This window comes from Acomys minous, assembly GCF_964271855.1.
Source record: "Acomys minous genome assembly, chromosome: 1".
Lineage (NCBI taxonomy): Eukaryota > Metazoa > Chordata > Mammalia > Rodentia > Muridae > Acomys > Acomys minous.
Window position 1 is genome coordinate 10,406,661 of NC_140483.1, and position 17,369 is coordinate 10,424,029.

General features: G+C 44.7%; 1 protein-coding gene across 3 annotated transcripts in view; it reads left to right on the forward strand.

The window, feature by feature from the left end:
• MARK1 (microtubule affinity regulating kinase 1) overlaps positions 1–17,369 on the forward strand; it is a 121,439-nt gene that overhangs the window by 96,519 nt on the left and 7,551 nt on the right. For 2 of the 3 annotated variants that reach the window (XM_084783611.1, XM_084783609.1), the window contains exons 10-16: positions 5,603–5,702; positions 6,836–6,948; positions 9,121–9,277; positions 9,545–9,738; positions 13,721–13,821; positions 14,878–15,042; positions 16,166–16,420. In XM_084783611.1, coding sequence (XP_084639737.1) covers positions 5,603–5,702; positions 6,836–6,948; positions 9,121–9,277; positions 9,545–9,738; positions 13,721–13,821; positions 14,878–15,042; positions 16,166–16,420 — 1,085 coding nt within the window. The remainder of the gene's footprint in view (positions 1–5,602; positions 5,703–6,835; positions 6,949–9,120; positions 9,278–9,544; positions 9,739–13,720; positions 13,822–14,877; positions 15,043–16,165; positions 16,421–17,369) is intronic. The other variant, XM_084783610.1, reaches the window with a different exon arrangement.

Genomic DNA, 17,369 nt, shown 5'->3' on the forward strand with positions numbered 1-17,369 from the left:
TTTCCTAGGGTTTTTTGTTATTGTTTTAAATGTTTGAGTGTTTGTCTGTATGTGAATTGCATACCTGCCATGCCCTTAGAGCCCAGAAGAGGGCGGTAAAGCGCTAGAACTGGAGTTAACAAAGGTTGTGCGCTGCCATGTGGGTCTGCAAACCAAACTTTGGAAGAATGCTTTAAATCTCCAGGCCATCTCTGTAAGTCTCCAGGCCATCCCTATAAGTCTCCAGGCCATCCCTGTAAGTCTCCAGGCCATCCCTGTAAGTCTGCAGGCCATCCCTGTAAGTCTGCAGGCCATCCCTGTGAGTCTGCAGGCCATCCCTGTGAGTCTCCAGGCCATCCCTGTAAGTCTGCAGGCCATCCCTGTAAGTCTCCAGGCCATCCCTGTGAGTCTCCAGGCCATCCCTGTGAGTCTGCAGGCCATCCCTGTAAGTCTGCAGGCCATCCCTGTGAGTCTGCAGGCCATCCCTGTGAGTCTGCAGGCCATCCCTGTGAGTCTGCAGGCCATCCCTGTAAGTCTGCAGGCCATCCCTGTGAGTCTGCAGGCCATCCCTGTGAGTCTGCAGGCCATCCCTGTGAGTCTGCAGGCCATCCCTGTGAGTCTGCAGGCCATCCCTGTAAGTCTGCAGGCCATCCCTATAAGTCTGCAGGCCATCCCTGTGAGTCTGCAGGCCATCCCTGTGAGTCTGCAGGCCATCCCTGTGAGTCTGCAGGCCATCCCTGTGAGTCTGCAGGCCATCCCTGTGAGTCTGCAGGCCATCCCTGTGAGTCTGCAGGCCATCCCTGTGAGTCTGCAGGCCATCCCTGTAAGTCTGCAGGCCATCCCTGTGAGTCTGCAGGCCATCCCTGTAAGTCTGCAGGCCATCCCTGTAAGTCTGCAGGCCATCCCTGTAAGTCTCCAGGCCATCCCTGTGAGTCTGCAGGCCATCCCTGTGAGTCTGCAGGCCATCCCTGTAAGTCTGCAGGCCATCCCTTTAGCCTCTTCACATCTTCAGGAATATTTTGGCCTGAACTAAGAAAAATTTTGAGACTAGTACCCGTTCCTCACTTGGTCATTTAAAGCCTTCTTACCCTCACTGGAAGGACAGTGAACTCTGTGATGCTCCTGTGCAGTGCAGTTTCAGTGTGGGCTTTCTGGCACACACACCAAGAGGTGGACGCAGCCCTGCACACAGCTCAGCTCACTTCATAATTTTATTTCCACACACACTTTTTCTTAAAGACATAGTGTGTCTGGTGGAAGCTAAAGACCTGGGCACTTTCTCAGTACTTTATATGAGTCCATCAACTGGTATTGTATCAACTGGTTTTTTTACTGTGTTATTTGTTTAAGTGTGGTTAGCACCTAGCTCAAGTTTTTTGTGTTTTTCCTTTGGAGGCTGAAAAGACAAGTTAGTATTGCCGTCTACAGTGAAAGGCCCATTTCTGTATTTCTGCTTTTCTCTGCCTACTTCCAGCCACTCATAGAAAAGTGTGTTATTGCTCAGAACAGAAAACCACTGACTTACTAGTTCTAAAGCGCTGCAGCTTCTGAGAACATCAGCCTCTCCTGTTCCAGCTCTGGGGGCCACTTTTTTTTTTTTTTAAGATTTCCTTAAATCATGTATATGCATGTGGGTGTGAATGAGTGCCGGTGCTGGAGGAGCCCAGAGGGGTCAGGGGACCCACTTTTACTCAGGAACCCCCTCCTGGCCTGCATGTCAGTAACATTCCCAGAGGTAAAGCAGTAGCTCACAGACAGGCAGAAGAGAAGGAGCACAGAAAGTCACCTAGAGAAACAGTGCTTATAAATCTCTGTGGCCTAATCATAAAAATAAATGTGCTTCCCTCAAAGATGACTAATTTACTCATTGAAATTTTAGCCAGGATAGCCAAATGTTTTACTCTTCAGTTGTTAATATTAAAAGGCTGAAAATTATCCAGACCTCACGCTGGAGGCTTATAAACCCAGCTCCTAAGGAAAGGATGAGGAACAAGGGCAGCCTCAGCAGCTGAGTCCCTGTAGATGGGCTGTGGAGCCTTTGCCTGGCACGTGCACGGCCGTAGCTACAAGCCCCAGCAGTGTGAAGCACTGAATATTAAAGTGCTAGAGTGCATGGAGTTGAATTTAAAAACTAAATTATTATTCCAAATGTGATCTTAGCACAAAGAATCCCATTATTTTATATAATTTAATCTATACTACTGCTAATGATTAGATTTTTTTATTTTATGTGTATGAGTATTTTGCCTGATGGGCGCGCACGCGTACGTACACATACACACACACATGTATATGTGTGTGTATATATATATGTACATACATACATACATACATACATACATACATACATACATACATAATACGCGCCATATGCATGCCTGGTGCCGTGGATCCCCTGGAACTGGAGTTACAGACAGTTGTGAGCTGCCGTGTGGGTGTTGGGAATTGAACCTGGGTCCTCTAGAGATATAGTCAGTGCTTCTCCCTGCTGAGCCATTTCTCCAGCTTTTGTAAACTACTTGGTGTTCAGAAGTTTCAGGTGACATACTTGAGCATGGTCTGTGTCAAAGCCATGGTGAGCTCATGTTAGAAATATAATACTGCACACAGGCTGGTCACAGTTCCCTGAAATGACAGTCCAGAGAAACTGGATACCACTTTTTAATTTAAGTTTTTTTCATGTAATATAGTTTGATCATACACTCTTCTACCAGAGCCTCACCTCCCTACCCACTCAGTGTTAGATTCTTTGTCTCTCCCTCTCCTAATCTCCTCTCTCTCCCTTCCCCCCTCTCTTCCTCCCCCTCTCTCCCTCCTCCCCTCCTTCCCTGCCCCTCCCTCCCTCTTTCCCTCTCCCCTTCTCTTTCTGTCACACACACACACACACACACACACACACACACACACACACAAACAAACACACAAATAACAATAAGCAAAAAAGTCAAAGCAAACAAAAACAGTAAGACCAGAACAAAATAAACAGCACACAGAAAACCGTGGAGTACAATATGTGTTGGCCAACCACCCCGGGCACGAGCCCGTGAAGATCACCTGCAGGTAGCTTCTTGGGGGGAAGGCGGTGGGACCCTGTGTCTCCTTGCCCCTCTCCGCGCTGGATTTTGTTAGGTTTGAACCAGTGCAGGTCTTGTACGTGCTGCCGGCCTTTGTGAATTCATGTGCATCAACCACGTTGTATCTAGAAGACAGTTTCCTTTTAGTCGTTCATTGCCTCTGGCTCTTACGGTCTTTCCACCTCCTCTTCTGCGCAGATCCCTCCCTGAGCCTTGAGAGCAGGAGTCTGATTAAGATGTCCCTTTTAGCACTGAGTAGTCCAAAGGCTCACACTCTGCACATTGCCCAGTTGTGCTCATTTCTCTGTGTTAGTTACTACCTACTGCAAGAAGACACTTCTCTGTGAGGGTTGAGTGGCACACTGATTTATAGTAATATGTCATTAGGAAGCATTTTATTGCTATATTTCTTTAGCAGAACAATAATAGTAGGCTTTCCCCTAAGCCCATGACTTTTCTAGTCTCAAGTTCTTGGCTACTTTAGAAGTGTCAGATGTGGGTATCATCTCATGGAGTAGGCCTTAAATTCAGTCAAAAAATGGTTGGTTACTCCTATAACACTTGTACCACTGTTGGACTAGTGTGTCTTGTCCATGTTTGAGAGGAATGATTTGTTACAGCAAACCTTTACAAATTATCCTTGAAGTATCAGTGACCTCAGGAATTGTCTTACATGATCTTCATTTATTATTATTGTTGTTGCTGCTGCTGCTGTTATTCAGCATAAACATTTATTGGGAAAGAGGGGTGGGGCCTCCTTCTTCTTGGCCTTCCTCGTGGCCACAAGCAAATTGCTCAGCTCCTCTCTCACTTTGTCATTTTGTGGCCCTTGTTGAGGCCCACGGCCAAGGGGTAGCACAGGGTCATAGATGGGGACAATGGGGTTTTGGAGGTGTTTCATTGCTGTGAAGAGACACCATGACCATGACAACTCTTATAAAGAAAAACATTTAATTGCGTACAGTGTCAGGGGTTTAGTCCATAACCGTCATGGCGGGGAGCATGTAGGGTGCAGGCTGAGAAGGAGCTGAGAGTTCTACATCTTGATCCACAGGCAGCAGAAGGGAACTGTAACACACTAGGTGTAGCTTGAGCATATATGACCTCATAGCCCGCCTCCACAGTGACTCACTGCTTCCAACAAGGCCACACCTTGTCGTGCCACTCTCTGTGGGCCAAGCAGTCATACACGTGAGTGTCTGGAGGCCTTCCTCTTCATACCAGCCCAAGAAGACAAGGCAGTGGCTGAGAGCAGGCTACCTCGGTCCGTGCACACACCCATACTCCCTCTGAAGTGCCCTGGGAGACCGGGAACCCTGATGGCTGAGCCCAGATGGCAGCAGATGTGGCTGCAACTTCAATTTTTTATAACTTCATAAAAAAATTTTTATGTGTGTGACTGTTTTGCCTGTATGGGTATCTGTACATCATGTACGTGCCCCGTGTCTATGGTTGCCAGCATTGGATCCCCTAGAGCTGTAGTAATTACAGATGGTTGTAAGCCACTTGTGGGTACTGGGAATCAAACTAATTCTTCTAGAAGAACAGGTAGGGCTCTTAACCACTGAGGCATCTCTCCAGCCCCTTGTACCAGTTACCGTTAGTAAGCTTTGCATTGTGTGTATGTTGTGGGGGGATCTGTAAACTGTTTTTTTAAAACCACTATTTCAAAACAGTTTTCTTTGTATATACATAGTTTTTTATCCAGTAGTAGAAAATTTGCTGCAGCAGGGCATGGCAGCGCACACCTGTAACCCCAGCACTTGGGAGGCAGAGTCAGGCGGATCTCTGTGCGCAAGCCTGGTCTACCAAGAGAGTATAGGACAGCCAGGGCTCTGCATAACAGAAACTGTGTCTTGAAAACAAAACAGAAGAGAACAAAACAAAAGTTTTGCTGCATACTTTTTATAGGTCTTCTTTACATATTCTGAGTACTAGCTCTTTACCTAGCCATAACTAATTTTCCCCACTCTATGGACAGTCCCCTCCAGATTATCTTTAACAGCCCAGGGTTGACATTCACAGTATCAAGTTATTTGGTTGTGGTAATTCACATTAGTACCTGTTTTCACCTTGATTGTTATCTAATTTTTGATTCTGGACTTTAATGTTTACTACCATTCATTCCCATATTCTTTCAATTACCTGGACTGGATCACCTAGATTTCCATTCCCCAACATCTCCTTTCCAAGGAGTGAGATTTTTAAAATAAATGCATGCATTTGGTAAAAGACAAGGTAAATAAATCTTTTAATTAATCTTATATATAAAATTATGAAGCAAAAGTTAAAGTCGGGTTCTCATGTTAAAACTTTACAATTAGGAACTACTGCTTTTAAAGGAATGTGGAGGAGAGGGTAGCACAGCTGTGATGAGAGGCTGGGTTCCTAGAGACCCACGCCTCCTGTTGGACCATAGTTAAGGTACATAGCGTAACGTTATCTGAAAGTGTTACATGATTCCTGTTGAGGGAAGCAATAAACGTCACGTTGGAAGAGTGGGTTGAATGTTGTAATTTACCAGACATGACTTAGAGTTTATCTCCTAGCAAATCATGAAGGACCGATGGATGAATGTTGGTCACGAAGAGGAAGAGCTAAAGCCATATTCTGAGCCTGAGCTCGATCTCAGTGATGCAAAAAGAATAGGTAAGTATTGAAACTCCGTGAGAAGCGCAGCCATAGACTACAAGTGAGAGTCCGTTAGTGCTTAGTGTTTATGTGGGACTTCCGTATTTTAACACGTGTGTTATCACCTTAATGGCAACACTAGACATTAAAATACTCAAGTTCCTTGGTTTGTTCTCATGTGTGTATCTGTGGTCCTGTTCAGTTGTTGGCAACTGTAACAAAAATTAAAATAAATTAGGTGAGCATAATTCTTCCTTTCTCACTGCCCCGTGGAAGAATGAGCAGTGTAACTGTCGGCCCTGAGCCGACTGAGACGTAGAGCAAAGTTCGGGACACTGAGTCCTAGGCTTGGGCGCGTCGTCGCTCCCTTTCTGCTCTCCGCCCCTCAGCAGAGCCCACTCTCCCTCCCCATTCCTCACTAAGAACTTGATGGTAGCACTGTGGGAGTCAAGCCTTGAAAGAAAAGCTGAACACCAGGTGAAAGGAAGCAGAGGTTCTGGAATTGAGATGTTGGTCTCTTCATGAGTGGCTGAGGATGTGCTGAGAGAAACAACAGAGGCGGGGGGGGGGGGGGGGGCATTGAGTGGCGCCGGGCCTGGGCCAATGAAGTCAGCTCAGAAATATCCCAGGATATAAGAAATTGTGGGGATATATTAAATTCATAACAAATAATTCTGCACAAAAACAAATTAGAAATGGGTACTGGAGAGAAAGCTCAGCAGTTAAGAGCATTTGTTGCTCTTGTAGAACACTCAGGTTCAATTCCCAGTATTCAGATTGTGGCTAACAACCATTTGTAACTCCCATACAAGGGAACTGATGCCCTGTTCTCACATCCACAGGTACCAAGCAGGCATGTAGTGCATATACACTTAATTAAACACTTAATTAAAATAAATAAATCTTAAAAAGTGATACATGTATAGTATCTGAATATACTCTCCCTGGAGGTTAACAATACAAAGGATTTCATAGTTAAAACTCACGTTGAATGTTTTAAAAACTAGTTTTCCTTAACAATATTGACAAACCTATATTTTTATGATCATTTCCCAAATAGATATATTTTAAGAAAAAAATTCTCTCTCATTCTCTCATTCTCTCTCTCTCTCTCTCTCTCTCTCTCTCTCTCTCTCTCTCTCTCTCTCTAGACATTATGGTCACTATGGGGTTTGCACGAGATGAAATCAATGATGCCTTAGTAAGTCAGAAATACGATGAAGTGATGGCTACTTACATTCTTCTAGGTAGAAAACCACCTGAAGTAAGTTGGTTTTGTCTTTTTAAATTAATTTTGAATTAAATGGATAAAGATATGTTACTAAATGTATTTGATTCTTTGTGTGACTGAAAATAAGGCAATGGTCCTAACAGTCTTAGAGATCAGAAATCAAGGGGCTACATTGTTTATAGATCTCATTAGGGGCAGCAGGCCCACTGCCCTGCTTGTCCCCAGCAGCTCCACCCACCATCTGGACTTTAAGGGCAGTGTCCCTGAGTTGTGTGGTGTACACTGTGCAGCCAGAGGCAGTGTGATTATCATGAGTGTACAGAAACAAAAGGAAGCAGCTATGAGACCTAAGAGGAAGATGCTTCTGGTATCACCTTGAGTTGAGTGGCTTTTGTGCACTCAGTTGAGAATTCTCATGGCCAGCAGAGGTCCATGGTAAGAAGACAGATGCAGGAAAAACTGTATGCAAGTGCTGAACCGTACAAGTAAATTATCCTTTAGGAAAGCAGCTATAGAGGGATAAGTTAAAATAGGAGCAGAGGCCAGAGTATTGAAAGTTGAAAATTAGGCACCTGTGAGAGACTTTTCTGTAAAAGAAAAACAGGCTATAATTATTCATAAACAAATAGTAACTAAGAACAAAATCATACACCCAGCCTGCCTTGAGCCTGCCTTCTTTCAGAAACTATGCTAACACCATCAGGGAACGGCCGGGAGTCTTTCCTGTCCAGCAGCTCCTGGTACAGAGATGAGCAGCAGGCAGTGCTGTTCATTATGGGGTGTGCTGCAGACCCTTTGGGAGTGTATGAGAGAGCTGGCACCTACAACAAGCTAGGGTGAGGTCCACCATGGTGGTTCATGTGGCATGAGCACGTAAAGCTGATGGCACCTGGTGACCTGTCGGAAGGGTGTGAGCACCTCAGGGGCAGACAAGAAGTCAATAGAAGGAGATTTCTGTTGGTTATTAGATATAAAGATCTGGATTTGGAAGAGGATTTGATTAAGGTTTGGGAGGTATTGCCAGAGGACTGTGTGAGAACTCTTCTAAGGATGTCACGAGTATTAATTCATCTGACCCTCTCAACAAACCTACAGAGCAGGTACAGTAGCAGCCGGGATAAGGGAGTCTTGAGGCGCCGACAGCTGGGGTGGTGTGCAGAATCACAGAGGCCTAGTCAAGAGAGGTCCGTGGGAATGCACAGTAGGTATTTGTAGCCTTTTCTGATTGGCTCTACTTGGACTTGAAGTGACCTCTGGGCACTTTAACTTTCTTATTAGCTCAAATGCAAAGTCAGGCATATGTTAAAATCAAGTTGTATTGAAAATAAATACCAAAGCTGCTGTGAGTGGAAAGAGTCGGGTTCACTGCCCGTCCACTAAAGGTGCCCCGCCACCTATGTGCTTGCTTTTCTGTGCTTCAGTTTTCTTACCTGTAAAGTTGGGCAATAATAATTAGCTCTTAGGGTCATTGAAAGGCTGAGTAAGTTAACCCTCCCTGGACACATTCTTAGGGTAGCCACTAAGGGCCCCTGCTCCACTGCCCTGCTGCTTAGCTTCCACACAATGCCAGGGCTTGGCTCAGAGCTCTGCTGGTTAACACACAGCTTTCAAATTACAGAATGAGGTTGTGTGCCAACCCCGCAGTTGACAATGGTCAGGGCTACGGGAAGCCATTTTCTGACCAAAACCAGCTAAACAAATTTTGTTTTATAAATGTAGAAAAGCAACAAAACAGTTTAATTTTAATTCAGAGTGTAAGGTGATACCAATTTTATTAGTGTCTGTGTGTACATACATACATGTATATGTAGATACGTATGTGTTTATGTAAAGTTTTAGATTTTATTCTGCTTTAATCCCAGGGATTCCTTGAACTTGTTTTGCTTTTTCACATGGAAAGTGCAGGTTAATGCATCACAGGTTTGCAGCAATGATTAAACAAATAACATGTGTTATAGGACCATGTCTGCTGTGCGGGCACCATGGAGTGCTTGTGGCTCTTACTTCATGCCTTGACTAACTGAGGAATTGTGCACAGTAGCAGATTACAAGTGTTAGTGGGAACACCCTAAAATCTATTTCCCTCCCTGCTTTCTTACCAGTTTGAAGCCTGTTTTTTAGTTCTGATTGCTTCTCATATAGCTTCCAATCATTTTGTTTATAAACCTTCCAGTTTTAAAGTCTGGGTGACCTCTCTTCTCATAGTTCGAAGGTGGTGGTGAGTCAGTGTCAAGCGGAAACTTGTGTCAGCGATCGCGGCCAAGCAGTGACCTGAACAACAGCACTATTCAGTCCCCTGCGCACCTGAAGGTCCAGCGAAGCATCTCAGCCAACCAGAAGCAGCGGCGCTTCAGTGACCATGGTGGGCAGCAAGGCTGGCTGTGCCCCAGTGTGTGTTGCCCAGCACACACTTCCGTTTCTTTTCATCCCCGGCACCGTCTTAACTGTGCATCATTGGGTGATCAATAGGATCTATCTTGTGGGGACCTGAACTGAGTTTGTAATCAGTTTAATCTTAGCTGAGTGTGTAAAACAGGCAGATTTGGATATTTTGAAGATAGGAAGTGTTTGTTTGCAGGCAGTGTATCAGTTGTTTTCCAGCTAACCTTGCTGTTTCTACACGTTGCAGCCGGCCCCTCCATTCCCCCTGCTGTATCATACACCAAAAGGCCTCAGGCCAACAGTGTGGAAAGTGAGCAGAAAGAGGAGTGGGACAAAGACACAGCTCGCAGGCTTGGCAGCACCATGGTGGGTTCGAAGAGTGAAGTAACAGCCAGCCCCCTGGTGGGTCCAGACAGGAAGAAGTCTTCGGCTGGCCCAAGTGTGAGTCAGTGCTCTCCTGTATCACAACTTGAACTTATGTGTAACAGGTTTTTTTCGTAAAATCTTATCTTTTTAAATGTTTCAAAAAGAATCATAATTTAAATGCCATGAAAAAAGCAACCAAGCTTCTTGTGAGTGTAAGAGAAGAAACAGTGCAGAGAATTCTTTGTTGCTGTCATTGTTGCTTTGAGACACTTTCACTCAGTAGCCCAGGCTAACCCAGAACTCACAAGTCCTCCCATGTTGAGTGTTGGGATTATAGTCAAGAGGCTCTATGCCAAGTTGAAGTTCTTAAAGTAATGCAAAGCCTCGCTTCAGAGTGGCATCTTAAGCCCCTACTCTGTTTGTCCTGCTTTTGTAGTATTTATTTGATGTTACATTGGTGCATTGAATCTTACGTTTACAGGTATACTGCTCTCTGAGAGCAGCCTCATTAATACTTTGTCAGCTTACCTCCTGTGAAGTCTTAAAATGCCACACTCGAGAAGTTAAATCGGGAGCTAGAAAGGAGGCCACAGTACTGCCTGTAAGACAGCAGGAAGAATAGAGACGGAAAGAAAATAAAGACGGAAGGGTGAGGATAGCGTGGGTAGCACCTAGAGAACAGGTGTGAGAGGAGCAGGTGTTTGAGAGAATGGCAACAGTGGGAAGAGAAGACCAGAACGACAAAGGGAAGCCAGAGGAAAGTGTGCGCCTGGACTTGCGGAACAGGTTATGTGGACATACAAGAAGCAAGGCGAGAAATAGCAATGTTCAGTGGTTCCAGTGGGAGAGCTGATGACCATAAAAGGAGCAAAGTTAAATTGCTTTCAGATTTTTTATCAATAGTGTGGATACTAAAAGGCGCAATGGCATTTTTCAACTATTGGAGAGGAAGGAGAAAACAACACTTTAGGCCTAGAGTGTTCTATCTTATCCAAACTGCCACTTGAACATAAAACACGATAACCATATTCTTAGGCATAAAATGTGTCAGCTGTTTGGCTGCACAGTGACTATTTTAAAACACTGTACTGCTTAAGAAGGTATTCTTACAGGAAGAGAAAACATAGCATGTTGCTGTAAAATATATGAGCTAAAAGTAATCAGAAAACTTAGCAAAAGCCAGTGAGATGGCTCAGTGGGTGAGGGTGCTTGTACCATGCCTGATAACTCCAACTTCATCCAGAACCCCAGAGTGGGAAGAGGGAACACACACACACACACACACACACACACACACACACACACACGTGCATGCGTGCGCAGACATAGACACAGGCATGCACACACTGAAAGTTCTGAGCAATGTCCAGGGAGTAAGCATGGGGCAGAGACTAAACATAAATGCTTGTCTTTTGGGGCAGATACTGGGAATGAGGCTAAGAAACCAATATTGTGGAGCGGACATTAACTCAGGAACATAAGGAAGACTGGACTGTATACAAATGCAATAGAGTAATAACTTCTAAGTCAACGCAAGGAAGAGGAGCCCTTCATCTAGCGTGCTGAGAGGGGGAGTACTTTAAATAGAAAATAGGCAGTGATATACCAAAGGCAAAACCAACACAGCTGCATCACAAGTAGGCTCAGCCTTCTGATGTCAGTATTCTGTGTGGTGGTTGAGACCGTACGTTTTCAGATGTGCAATTAGCTTAGCACTTCCTGGTCTGAGAAGTAGATGGACATGCCACTTTAAGAATGAGTGGCATTAAGTCCAGAGGGATGGCTCCGCCATCAAGAGCACTTGCTCTTACAGAGAACCAGCTTTGGTTCCCAGGACCCATGTGGTGAATCACAACTGTCCGTACCTCCAGCTCCAGGTGATTCAGTGCCCTCCTCGGCCTTCCATGTGATACGCTTATATGTGTGCAGGCAAAACTCTCATACACATTAAGTACATAATGATGGTATAACTGCTCACCTCCTCTACCTGATCTACTTGGAAAGGGTACAAAGGCTTAATTTTTTTGGTTATTTCCTTGTCATCTGAAGGACTGTTTCGAAGGTCAGCACCTCACATAGCAGTAAAAATAAACACTTGCTGTGTTTCTGCTGCTCTCCTGTCAGTCTTTCTTTGCATGGTCAACTCAGCTTTGCCCTCTCCGTGTCTGTCCTTGTGCACTACTGCATCCTAATCCCATTGCCACAAATTGTGCACGTCCTGTGTCCCTGGTGGAACCTCCTGTGATGGCTCGTCCACATCTCCCCAGCCGGCCCATAGCTGTGTCTCACTCAGTTCTTAGCCAGTTGCGGGTCTGTTTGCTCACTGTCTCCCCATGCTTGCCTGTGTATTGACACAGAGACTTCCTCGGAATCCACAGTGCTGAGGTGACCAGTGAGTCTCTAAACTGTGTTTGTAATAGAGAGTGCTTAGACTATTTAATACTATATCAGCTTAAATTCAAATTAACTATGCTACCTTATTTAACATTTTTAAAAACAATGAGCCAAAAAGTTCTGCCAAAATGTATAGTTTTCTCTTTGCTGTGTCTTTCTTTCCATTCTGAACTTGTAAAATAACTCATGCTAATTACTTGGTGTGGGTCCTTCTGTAGATTTCTTAGGTGGAGAAAACAAAAATGAACATGATATAGCTAGGTCATTCTTTTGATGGTAGGTCGATACAGTATCTATTTTGTTTTTAGGGTGGTGTGGGGTCCCTCTAGATAGGAGCATGGAGATCTTCGTAATAGCTGTGTGGTTTCATCAGTATCAATGTCACGTGTGTCGTGATTGATTCAGCCTTTCTTTTGAGATGGTGTGCATCCTCCTACAATTCTGTTATTCCTCCACTTTTTAAGATTCATTATTTTTATTGGTGTGTGTGAACATGCGTGCACACGTGCACACACGCAGGTGCCCTCACAGGCCAGAAGAGGTCATTGGATTTCTAGGAGCTGGAGTTAAAAGAAGTTGTGAACCCCTGACATGTGCGCTAAGAATGAGACTCAGGCCCTCTGACAGAGGGTGCTGAGATAGCTCTTCAGCATAGTTCAAGGTTCTTAAAGCTGCACTTGCACAGACTTGCTTATGATTTTTTCCCCTTCTGCGTCTGATTTGAGAAAATAGCTATTAACTTTCTAGTGCTCATTCTAAACAAAATGTTAAAGTAGCTGTATTTTAAAGACCTATAAAACTAGATTCAATAGGAATCTATTTGCCACTGGAGAATGAAACAAGAGAGTGTTTCTGGCCCTTGCGAAAGTCATTCCTCCAGAGTTTGGGGTACAGCCCAGGAGTAAAGTGCTGGGTTTGCATGTGCAAGACCCGGCGTTGGATTCCCAACACTGTAAACAGCAACAAAAGAAAACCACGAAAGCAGAAAATCACCCCTGTCCATTTTATTACTGGTAACAAATAGTCAAGGTTTGGCATGCATGCTGGCATAGGTGACGTGGTCAGGGTCTCTGTGTGGTAAGGAGACTAACCCATTTAGCTACCCTTCTCCCTGCTCTGCTCCCTTGTTGGCACGTGGCCTGTCTCCTGACTCACATGTGGCACTGCAGGCAATATCCTTAGCTTGCAGTGCACAGCCCTCCATCAACTCCCAGCTAGGCATGCGCTGACCCAAGTGCTTTAGGCCTCACCCTGTTCGTGGTCTGTAGAGACTTCTGGAAAGAACACCATCTGCAGTGCCCTGTCCATGCTGAGACTGAGGGCAGAGCTACTCTGTGCTCTGCGCTTACTCAATCAACCACTCCCTAGGGAAAAGTAAATAAGAGCCCCTTTTCTGTTGCTTCCCAGTGCTGGTTGGAATTTTAAACTAAAACAGTAGTGGGTGTGGTTTGGGTTCATTTGTTTGTTTGTTTTTGTTTTACTTTTTATTCCTAAAATCTAAATATGAGAAAGAAGAAAAAATAGATCTTGCTTATGTGAGATTCTAATCAATTAAAAGTATGCTGTAAAGGCTTTCTAATGTTAACAGTTTTAAATACATTTCTTTGATTTCACACTAATATGGTTATGATTTTTAAATTGCCTTTTTTTTTTCTTCTTAAAGAATAACGTATATTCTGGAGGTAGCATGGCAAGGAGGAATACGTACGTGTGTGAAAGGACTACGGACCGGTACACAGCACTGCAAAATGGAAGAGACAGCAGGTGAAGGTCACCACCCAGCAGCAGTGTCTGTCATTGCTGCAGACTACCTTTGTGGACGTGTCTGTAGGTGTGCGGGTCACAGGAAAGGATGTTAGGGCAGAAAGCTGCAGTGGCGGTTGTCACTGGAGTGTGGCCCTGGGCACCAGAATGGGAGAGTGGAAATGTATTTAGGGAGGTAAGAAGTAACTTCCTAACATCTAGGTTTCTCAATAACATATGAAAGCGAATATTCCTCAGTACCAAAGCAGTGTGGACAGCCCCAGTCTGATCCTTGAGCCTGAGTCTTCTCTCCGAGTGTGCCCTGCCTGTCGCCCCTCTGCCCCTACCCTTCAACCAACTGCATTGTCCCCCACTACTAACGGCTGCCTCCCCTTCCTCTAAAGTGTGGCCATCTCAACTGAATGTAGAACCACAGACTTCTTAGTGAGTTGTAGTTGGAAAAACTTCCCGTTGGGTACCTCGAAAGGATGAAGGCGCTGTTGCGGTGACATCCTGTTCTCAGATCTGGCCGTCCATTCTCACGTTAGTTCTTCTCAGTTGTAGGCACAGAAGGTGAGTGCTGTGAGAACGCACGCGACCACAAGTGTGGCTTCCTGCGGTGTGACAGCCTGCAGGCTTGATAGTTGGAAACTGATTCCAATGTACTATTTCTCTGATCTAGTGGCTAGCCTTTTGCTCATGGGTGAGCTGGCGTGATGATGTAAGCTGAGGGAGGTGCCGTCTGCAGAAATGGCGTTTTCATATAATTATGAGTTCCTAATGCTGAAACAGTGTAGGGAGAGTTACAGCAACACGTCACACAGAACTAGTCCTAGCACAAGTGACAAGAGCCTCCAGCAGTCGTCACTTGGTTTGTAGATGTCACATGCACAAATATGCCCTCCTCCTCCTCCTCCTTAGACTCACAAAACTAAACTCTGAGGCTGTTCTGTTAATCACTGAGAATGTGCTTGGTTCTTTTAAGCAATTCCAGTCTTTTAAGCAGTGTCAGTCAACTGGGATTCAGGGAATCTTTCTCTGGCTTAGTAACTGTGCTTTTTCTTCTTTTATGTCAAGTCTTACAGAGATGTCTGCCAGCAGCATGTCCTCTGCAGGTTCCACTGTGGCATCTGCTGGCCCCTCAGCACGTCCCCGCCACCAGAAGTCTATGTCGACCTCTGGCCACCCTATCAAAGTTACACTGCCAACCATTAAAGATGGCTCTGAAGCTTACCGGCCTGGGTGAGTCCCACTTATATTGCATTCTCTGTAGTCACTGTCTCCTCAAGAGCTCTCTGCAAAGATGTGGTAACAGGAACATTTTAATTGTTATATGCACTTATGTGCTTTAAGAGTGATCTAAACTACTTGAAATCATTTTCAAGAACCTTCTTAAAGGATTATATTTTTAACCCACCCATAAAACATTGCTGCCTAAGCTGGGCGTGGTAGCACACACCTTTAGCATTCGGGAGACAGAGGCAGAGGATCGCTGTGAATTCGAGGCCAGCCTGGTCTGTAAAGTGAGGGACCCTGTCTTAAACTGCCCCCAACCCCTGAAAAAAATGAGACAAACAAAAACAACCCCTGCTCGGGATCCCAGCCTCGGGTTCCAGCAGTTCCATTATCAGTGGGGCAGGCTCAGCTGCTCAGATATAAAACTCAATTCATGTTTTAAGTTTTACCTCTTGTAGGAGTTCCAAAACTTGGGGCATATTAACATGTTATTGCTTCAATAACTAGGTTTCGTTAGTCATGTTGATAGCACCATGTAGCATTGTATCCTTAGGTCTAAAGTAGAAACACGGTAATGTTGTGAAAAGGGTTTTTTTGACAAACATAAGAGAGATTGAATAGGACATGGATTTAGACATGGACTGCACTTAGAATTCTGGCATACCTCACATGCACAGCATAAGTACCATCTCATAGTGTGTTTTCAGTAAACTTCACATGATATCACACATAGAGTTTTTCATGTGTAGTGTCATATCAGTTCTTAAATTTTTTTTTTTTTTTTAGATTTTGAAGCATTTGGGATTTCAGATATGCAGATTCCATGATAAAAACCACATACGCAGCATCAGGCTGGGCATTCCAGATTCTAACAGTGTTTGTCTTTACATCAGTAACTGCTTGATCTTTAACTACCAAATTAAGATACAATAAAAGTATAGTTTTAAACTGACATCTCATCCTTGTATACAGATTACAAGTAAATTAATTGTCCCTTGCACCTCATTTCTGATGTGAATAAAAGTCACTGGGGCAACAGAAATAGCCACGCTCCCTTGTGCCCCAGCTTTTAGCTGAGTGAAAGCTGCTCCTGTTGTTATTGTGAATGATACGTCTTAATTTCTCCCAGCAGTGCAACTCAGAGAGTGCCTGCAGCTTCCCCGTCTGCTCACAGTATTAGTGCCAGCACTCCAGACAGGACCCGCTTCCCCCGAGGGAGCTCCAGCAGAAGCACTTTCCATGGCGAACAGCTCCGAGAGCGGCGCAGTGCAGCTTACAATGGGCCACCTGCCTCCCCATCCCATGAAACGGGCACATTTGCACACTCCAGAAGGGGAGCATCAACTGGGATCATAAGCAAAATCACTTCCAAGTTCGTACGCAGGTCAGTACTTTTTCTTTCCCGTCACATCTACTATGATTTTTCTAGAAGGGCTACATGGCATCTCACTAATTTTGACAGGAACTGAGAATTAAACACTGGGAATAAAACAATAGTCCTTTTCCTAAAGAGAAATAAATTAAAAATAAGAATTTAAGGGCTGGAGGTGTGGCTCAGCCAGTGGAGTATTGCTGTGGATGCATGGAGCCCAGAGCTCAGTCCCAGCACTGTGAGGCCCATCACTCAGGAAGTGGCGGCAAGAAGAGCAGAAGTTCAGGACCATCTTTAGCTGTGCAGTGGGTCTGAGCCCACCTGAGATGCAGACGGCTCTGTCTCAAAAGAAAACCTGAAGCTTTGGTAGAGCAAAGCAAAACCTTCACATAAAACTGTTTTGCCAGGCATGGTGGTGCACACCTTTGTTCCCAACACTCAGGAAACAGAAGCAGACAAATCTCTGTGAGTTCAGGGAAAATCAGGTCTACGTAGCAAATCTCAGAACTACCAAGGCTATAGAGAGAGACCCTGTCTTAAAAAAAGTGGGGGGGTGGGAGAAATTAGCTAAGATTTTTTTTAATGTTTTAATCTAGTGAAACAGTATAACTGTACTTCATACAAAGTTGTGCTTATGCAGTGCACAGTGCACATAGATTTTATGGATTACTGAGCAAATGCAGACTGATGTAAATTTGATCCATTAATATCACCACATGTGCTGGAGAGATGGCTTTAGCGGTTAAGAGCACTGGCTGTTCTTCCAGAGGACACAGGTTCAGTTCCTGGCACCCACATGGCACCTAACAACTGTCTGTAACTCTACTTCTAGAGCATCTGCCACCCTCACATGGACATACAAGCAGACAGAACACCAGTGCACACAAAGTAAAAAGAAATAAGCAATTAATATCACTACTTGAGCCCTGCTACAGTAAAAAACAACAACACATAGAGATGA